We start from the raw sequence: 8,035 nt of genomic DNA, 5'->3' as shown, positions 1-8,035 counted from the left end.
GCAGCAGCAACATCGTACCACTACCACTCATCAACTCCATCATCAACCTCACCAAAGCGATCGAAGTTCCTCCTCTTCGTCGTCGGTCACGTCTCCGACGTCCACGTCAATCTCCGGTATTCTACGACAGACTTATCAGCAGGCATACAGCAATATCGCGGCCACGAGCTCGAACTCGGGCAGCCATCATCGTGCCGGCACATCGGCGGTCTCGGCAATCGCCCATCATCCCTACAGGCGACCGTCGGTGACGTTGCTGTCGCGAACGGCCTCGCATATCGGCCAGCAGGCTTCCTCTTCCTCCTCATCCATCTTCGGTGCTTCCAACGGCGTTTCTGCCGCGGCTGGCGTCTCCAGCGTATACGCGAGCACGATACACAGGCATCACGCGACTTCCCTGCACGCTCTTCAAGCCGCCGCCGGCTTCTACGAGACGCCGAGTTATCACGCCCTCCTGCCTCAAAGTTAGACGACAGCCAGATGTCCGGGCGGTTTCGCGACGTTGGATGTCTACGCGTGAACGACTACGGCAACGGCAATGCGGTCGAGCTACCGCAAATCGAAGCGAACGTGCGTCGAATTTCGATCTCGAGCAACTACTCGCGAATCGTCCTTCTTCCTCCGTTCTTTATCGGGCAATCGATAGAAATCGAGAAAACTCGATGAGAGAGAAAGTTGAGACGCGATCTCCGAGAGCTGTCAGTTAGGAATTAAGAAGATGCTAGGAATTTCTTTTTAAACGCTTTTTCTTCATATCTCAATACGCGCGTTTTGCTGATAAAGCGTAATTCATAACAGCATCGCGAACAATAAGAACTTGTTCAGCAATCGTCCAGCGACGATCAAATTCGATACAAAACCTTCAATACCCTCGTTGTCGATTGTCGTTTACGCTTAGCATTCCCGACGTATAGATTATGTACAGACTATCATTTTACGCAATAATTTACGTAGACGATGCATAGTCGGCATAGGCGACACTTATTATGGCTGTGCTCTGTCCTCCTTTCCTCTTCTCTTCTTTCCCATTGTGTTTGAGGAAACCTATACTTTATAACGTGATAATTTATAGCTGTCTTGCAGTTCCGATCATTTTACGGTTTACTATTTTCTCGTATTCTCGTATACATTGAAGGAAGTTCGATTGATAATCGTAATCAACGAACGTTATTGCTTTGACTTTTGTTTTGCGGAAATGTGTAGTTTATATAGTTCTCGCAGAAATAGATGCGAGAAGAGAGAGGATTCGCGTCACAAGGCGGAGAAAGCGCGTGGTATCTTTACGCGATTGCATATGCGAACAGTTTGCGTTACAGAACAGCGAAAAGAGAAGATCAGGCCTTTCTAACCGAGAATAAGATGCGATGTAATAGTCCCCTCCCCGATTAAATTCGAAGAAACGCTAAAGACTTGGGTATACAAAGAGTCCTTTCGCGCACGGTTGATAATCTCAAGTACCTAATTTCCCTCGGTCCCCCTTTTTTGACCCGAATGATCCTAACGCAGACTTTGATGTGGATAAACAGATTTCTTCGATATACACATATATATATATATATTTAGCGATCGTTTTTACAAGCAGCTCTTTCTTTTAATATCCGTCTGCTGAAGACGTTAACACCAGGCGGCAGTTGAGACACTCTGCATGTAGACACGTCATAGACACCCCACGCTGCTTTCCAACCGCTCGCTCTTCCTCGGATTGGCGAGAACGAAAATTCGCAGGCGCATTCGCGACAACGACAACGACCTAAATGGCGGACGCCTCCTTCGCCGAGGCGTGCGGCTATATCGGATTATGATCCGGGCGGTGCTGTTCGCCTCGATGTGGAGCCACCTTAATCCGCAGAGAGAAGGACAGAGAGAGAGAGAGAGGGGAGGGGGAGAGAGAGAGCCCGCTCTCTCGCTCTGTTCCGCGCGACTTATCATCTCGATCGTTAAAAGTGCATGCGGGTGGGTCTATAGCGCGCATAGTCGGCATAGGGTACATCTGTCTCCCTGTGCGCATACATGGGGTGTCCCTAAAGCACGATGAAAAGCCGCCGTATCACTCCGTCCGACATTAAAACTCACATTTGCATGATATCGGTTAACGCGAGTTTGAATCACCGTCTCCCATCTCTTTGCATATTATATTTGATGACTCTTATCTAGAAAGAAAATGGATCTTTAATGTAGAGGGTGTCTTCTTTTTTCCTGGCGTAAAGAAATCCATCTGCACGAGATATCCGGTTAGCGTGAGCTTATAAACGAAGAAGCATTTAGTTAATTTTAACATTTAAGCGGTATTTAAAAAATCATTAACGGTATCGAGGGAAGGAAATTAGGTGTTTCCTCTTGAAAAGAATTTTCACCGAACGCCATTTTTTCTCGAGCGGTTAATTTTCAACGTAGATCAATCGAGTTTCGAGTTTAACGTCTCGTTAAATTGGAATCTTTCAAACTTGTGTCGAACCTCAACTTGAGATTAAATTAAATGTGCTTCGTAATGTGTAATATTTGCCAAAAAGTCCAACTTGAACAAAAGTCTTCCCTAAACTTTATCGCCCGAAAGGAAGAGGGGGCGAGAGAAAGAGAAAGAGAGAAAAAAAAGAAGGGACTATCTCGAGGGTGTTTTTCTTCACCACGTCGCCGCTCTTCTCTTCCACTCCGCTCTCTACAGACGTACTTACGTACACGAACGCGCGCGATTCAAGTCCCGAATTGTGCGAGACACCCTGTAGAACCGCCGTCGCCGACACAACGATCGTACGTGCCGTGTTCGTTGTTGACGGTGAGCGGGTGGCCGGACGGACGGGTACCGAATAAACACACGTCGTGTGCACACATGTGCACGTATGCACACGCACTCACGTATACACGCGCACGTACGCACGCATACAGGCGTACACGCCACATGTACCACAGCGTACATATCACACACACGCGGCAGCCTGACGGATGGGATGGACTGGTAGGGGAGGGAAGAGGGACAGTTGAAATGGTCGTCGCTCGTACACACTGCACACACGTCAGGCGTACGTTTCATCCACCTGCAATGAGCGCGACTTCAGGTAGAAAAAAGAAATCCCCGTTTGCTTAGGGCCGCATTAGCATCCACTACGTTCTGGCGCGGCGTTTTCGGGGCCCCGCCGTTTCGAACCACGTCGGCCCCTCTCGAGAACTCGTGAGATGTCGTCCTCCTCCGCCTTTCCGCCCTCCTCGCTCGCTCCTCCATTATTCAGTATCCTTTGGAAGGATAGAGGACGGTGGCCGGTATTCTTGAAGGATGGACAGACGCGCTCGATTTCGGGGCTCTCACGTTTCTCCAAAGCGCCGTGGATTCGCGGTTCTATCGGATTCAAAGAGTCCACGAATTCCTGGTCCTCTGGTGCCACTGGAGAGCTCTTCGTGTATACGGATAAATTTATTCTACCCTCGAGACAGACGCGCAGAGGGGAAGAAATTACGAAACTCCTCTTATCTTCGAAAAGGAGCGAGATACGTTAGATCTTTGATCCCACGGATCCTCGGTTACTCTCGTACTCCCAAAGCCGCAGATCTTTGTGTCCATAGTTCCGCGAAGCCACAGATTTTCTTAAGTTCGCGTACAGAGTGTCTGGGAGAAGAATCGGATGTCGCGACGTTCGACCGCAGGTACTAGAAGACCAGCTGAAAGTACAGGAGATCGAAGAATGAACTTCTTTGCACCTGTCTCTTTAGCTCGTGAGAGAAATCTTCTCGTAAATGACAATGACTTTTTATTTCCATTTCACCCAAATTCTATACAAAGAATATTTTGTTGTACGCGTAAGCATATTGAATTCAAACCTGTTTAAAATTGCTTACAACATAATCGCTTCGCATTACACTGAAAAAAATATTAAATAATAAACATTCAATATTTTAATAAATATTTGTTTGAATATTTCTAAATAAATATTTACTAAATGTGAACCTATATTTGATACAAAATCATTAATTTGATTCAACTGTCACTCTTTTTTTATTGAGTAAATATTTATTCACTGCAAGTAAATATTTATTTAGTACTGTTTAAAGAAATATATGTTAAAATTTAATGAACTTTTTTGTCAAGGTATATTCGCTAAAAAAACACGACATTCTCTGGGATTTAGTATATCAAATTCAGATATTTTTCGTCGAAGATTATGGATACTGCTACGTGGAGAAATAGCTCATATAGATCCGAGATTTAGAGGAAATGAATGATAAAGACAATAAGAGCCATGGTGAATTTGTTATAATAAATTAAGTATCTGATTTCGTAACTCAACTTTGGTACCGCGCGTCCCGATACGTTTACCTTTGCTGACAATGAGATTTATTAGCGCTATGATTCATCGTCGGGATAATGACTTTTCGCAGTTCGGCCCATCTGTGATGGATCTCAAGACCAGGTATAAAATCAGCTAGGTCGTTTATTTAGATCCCGCGGCACTTTTCTTACTCTCGTCCGAGATCTCTTTCGAATTCCTCGCCTCCATTATTCAGCGTTTCCAATCGAACGGCCGCGACGCCGTAAAAATCGATGCCGCGATGACGCGATCGACGCCGAATGATAAGCATCGTTGTACGTTTTGTCAACGACATTCGCCGCGTGATAACGACCAGTCGTTTCCGGCCGACCGGAAGCTCGCCTCCCTATAGTAACCGCCCTTTTCTCGTCTTCCGCGAAACTTCTCGATTTCGTGCGATGATTTATCACGGATTGTTAAGAATATATATTTTCATTCTGAACACTAAACACGTAACGGATGGTACGTATACGTCGTAAGTTTATCAGTAGAATACATTTGGAGAATCATAAATTTATATGTAAGTTATAAAGTTATAAAGCAGTTCATCGCAGAGGGAGATACAAATAGTCGAATATTTCGCAGCCCCTTGTTGGTGGCGCACTAGGGTTAATTATCCGAGTTCTGGAATTATCCCTCTTCTCCCCCGGGAAAGATATAATCCGAGGTTTAACCCTCGGCAGGACCGAGTCCTGATGTGTAACATGGCGGGCTGAGGATGAGGGTCATTTATCGTAGGAAATTCGGGAATATCGGGAGTTAGTTGCGAAAACGTCAGTTTTACTTCGGATTAGAGTCGGGCGATTTTCCGTGAAAATTAAAGTCTGGACTTCTGTGATTCTCGTCGTATGGAGAACTCGTCGGCGTCGATCATTACGCGTAAAATCGATAATTGATGCTTGGTCGTTCAGTTTCGAGTCAGATGGGGAAAAGGATAAAAGAGACTGTACGATTATATATACGATTCCCCCTTTTTTTTTTTCATAGAAGAGTGAGAACTCCACGAGTTCGCCTTAATTCACGAGGGAGGACAAAATTGTCGCGGCACAATTAATGATGAGGAGCGACGGCGATGCAAAAAGCGGTGTTTGTCCGAGATCGAGATACTCGTCCCGCGACGCTTAAAGCAGCAATTAAAAGCTCGTTACTCACGTCCGTCTATTAATTATTCAAGAAACCGGCCGGGTGTGTCGCGCGGAAGCGGAAGCTCCGCATCGAACGTCAAACTCGACATCGATGAAACGGCATCGATGAAAATGGTGGCAAAATCGTTCGTTTCAACGCAATCCAAAAAGTTATCAAGGTTTGATCGCGATTTTTTTAATCCTTAAGCGCCTCATTACGGGAGCATATTGGCTACATTCAGTAGAAAAAGTAGCTTTGCAACTGTCCTAAAATTCTTTAACATTGTCGTTTTTGCCTTTAGTTTCTGACTGGATCTAAATGTATAAACTATGTTGAAAAATTGTACAACAGTTGCAAAACTTTTCCTTTGTTGAATGCAATCATCGATACATGGAATACTTCAACTTGATTGCTTATAACTGCATAAACATAAACATATTGTAAAATATTCTTTTAATTAAAATGCCAGACTAAGTTGCAAATGTATATATTTTCATTAATTGAGAGTCTAATGAATCCTGACTTTTTTTCAACTATGTTATGAAAAACTGTTTATAACTATTTATATAATGTTTGTCATAATCTTATATAATCTCGTTCTCGGATTTTGACCTTTAACTTTAAGCAAAACATTAATTTAAAGTACACTGACTGCAAATACTAGTTAAGCAAATTTCGGAGTAAATATCCATTAAAGTTGAAAAAGCCTAGTATGCCATAACAAGTGAAAAGGCGTTTAAGGCTTATGTTCAAATTTTGCCGCAAATTCAAAAGATATCGAGATGCGATTAAAGGACCTAAATTAAATTGTAAGCTTTTCGAATAAGTATCTTCATTCAGGGCGTTGAAAACAATTAATATTTGGAAACCGCTGGAAGAATGAATTTCTACGAGGCATGTCGTAATTTCGTCCTTCAAGAAACCCGTGACTGACGCACGTGGGGGTCGGCAGCGGGCGGTCCGATGACTGCCTGTCCTTTCATTACGACCAGTAGGTTATTCATCTTTCGATCTGTGAAGGCAGGATGAAGCATTGAAATTGGCATTTCCAACTTATATACATTTCTGTCCTAGATTATTTATAAAGCGGTAGATTAAATTCTAGCGGATGCAAGCTTACTTTTGTTTGCTTCTCGCTTAACAGGTTTCCAACGCGAAGACTCTCGAATGTTCGAACACCTACTCGTATTCTAAGGCGACCGCGAGCGTTCGCTAAAAGACTTAACACGTGACCGACAATCATCTTAACAGCAAGCGTCGAACCTCCCGCACCGTGCTTTTTCCCGCCGTTCGTCGGACAAAGAGACTCACTGATCTACGAGAATAGCCTACAGGAAAGGTCAATAGTAGGGTTCAGCCGACATAGTCTAGACGTTTAAGTATACCAGAAATTACGCTACTTTACTTGTATTTTCATGACGATAAAGATAAGAGGTGAACCACGTTATGAAGAAAAATTGACTTCTTTGTTATACAAAGAGATCGATCCCACCCATTGTCTCATTATAAATTCATTGACAAACACGATAGTGCTGGATAAGAATCAAAGTATGTGCGTTTGGAGGAAAATATTATACGAGCATGCACGTTTTTTTTTTTTCATTTCAAAGTAAAAAGCACGAAGCGGAGGCGTGTCTTATTTTTCGTAAAGTTGCATCCTTCATATGTCGCATCTGTCGCTCACATTTTTAAGGCGTTCGTCCGTGAACGTTATCGCTATCAAGATAAGCATCAATCACCCAGCCACGCATCGTGCATGAAATTATAATACACAATCCGTATCTTTTACGATTCAAATTTTTTCACAAATTCGCTTTTCAAGAATTCTTCATTTATGCGCAGAGGTGAACATTTCCATTTCACGGGTGAATAACTTTTACCTGCATTTTTCGATAAGTATAAGGAACGGAACGATTGGCTCCGTCTTTTATTCAGACGGATATATATCAAAATCGTTATTGTTCAGCTTGAAAAAAAAAGTTTTCGTGATACGCTTTAATTACAAGCTGGGAATTAACTTGGAACCCCATATCTCGCATCTGTCGCTAAAGGCACGATATGAATATGGGCTTTTGAATCTGCGGAGGTCAGGTCTTGAGCTCCTGTTTCCTGCAGACCCCCCGTCCGCTCCCACCCAGTGACGTAACCACCGACCGTGCATCCTCACGTGCACATAGACGGCGTGCACACACACACACACATACGTACAAAGGTATACTGTTCTCTCGAAGCGTGAGCAATGCAAGCTCGTTAGAAGTAAAAACGTACCAGTTGTAGGAAATTAACGAACATAATACAGACCGACGTTGATGAATTTGCTAAATTCTGGCACTCGGCTCCCCACCCATTATAGTTCCGCCTCTTTCCGCAACCCTTTCCACATCCCAGCCCCCCCCTTTTTTTTTTACATCTCTCGCGTCGCGGTCGCGTACAGGAAATGGAAACGGCGACCGCGCCGCGTCGCACCGCACCGCGTCATAGTCATCGTGGTCATTCTATATATCTCTCTCGCTGCCCGCCCCCTTTTTTCCCTCACTGTCCCTCGTATCGTTGCGAGTCCTCTCTGTTTCTTTCCTCTTTATCTCTCTCTCTCTCTCTCTCTCTCTCTCTCT

General features: G+C 44.0%; 1 protein-coding gene across 1 annotated transcript in view; it reads left to right on the top strand.

Moving 5' to 3' along the window:
• LOC108757595 (ecdysone-induced protein 74EF) overlaps positions 1-523 on the top strand; it is a 954-nt gene extending 431 nt beyond the window's left edge. The window contains exon 2 of the mRNA XM_018502055.1: positions 5-523. Coding sequence (XP_018357557.1) covers positions 5-469 — 465 coding nt within the window. The 3' untranslated portion in view covers positions 470-523. The remainder of the gene's footprint in view (positions 1-4) is intronic.
• Positions 524-8,035: the final 7,512 nt, after the last annotated feature.

This window comes from Trachymyrmex cornetzi, unplaced genomic scaffold, assembly GCF_001594075.2.
Source record: "Trachymyrmex cornetzi isolate Tcor2-1 unplaced genomic scaffold, Tcor1.1 scaffold147, whole genome shotgun sequence".
NCBI classification, from domain to species: domain Eukaryota; kingdom Metazoa; phylum Arthropoda; class Insecta; order Hymenoptera; family Formicidae; genus Trachymyrmex; species Trachymyrmex cornetzi.
Note: the sequence above shows the minus strand (reverse complement) of the source record. Positions and strands in the feature narration are given on the sequence as shown.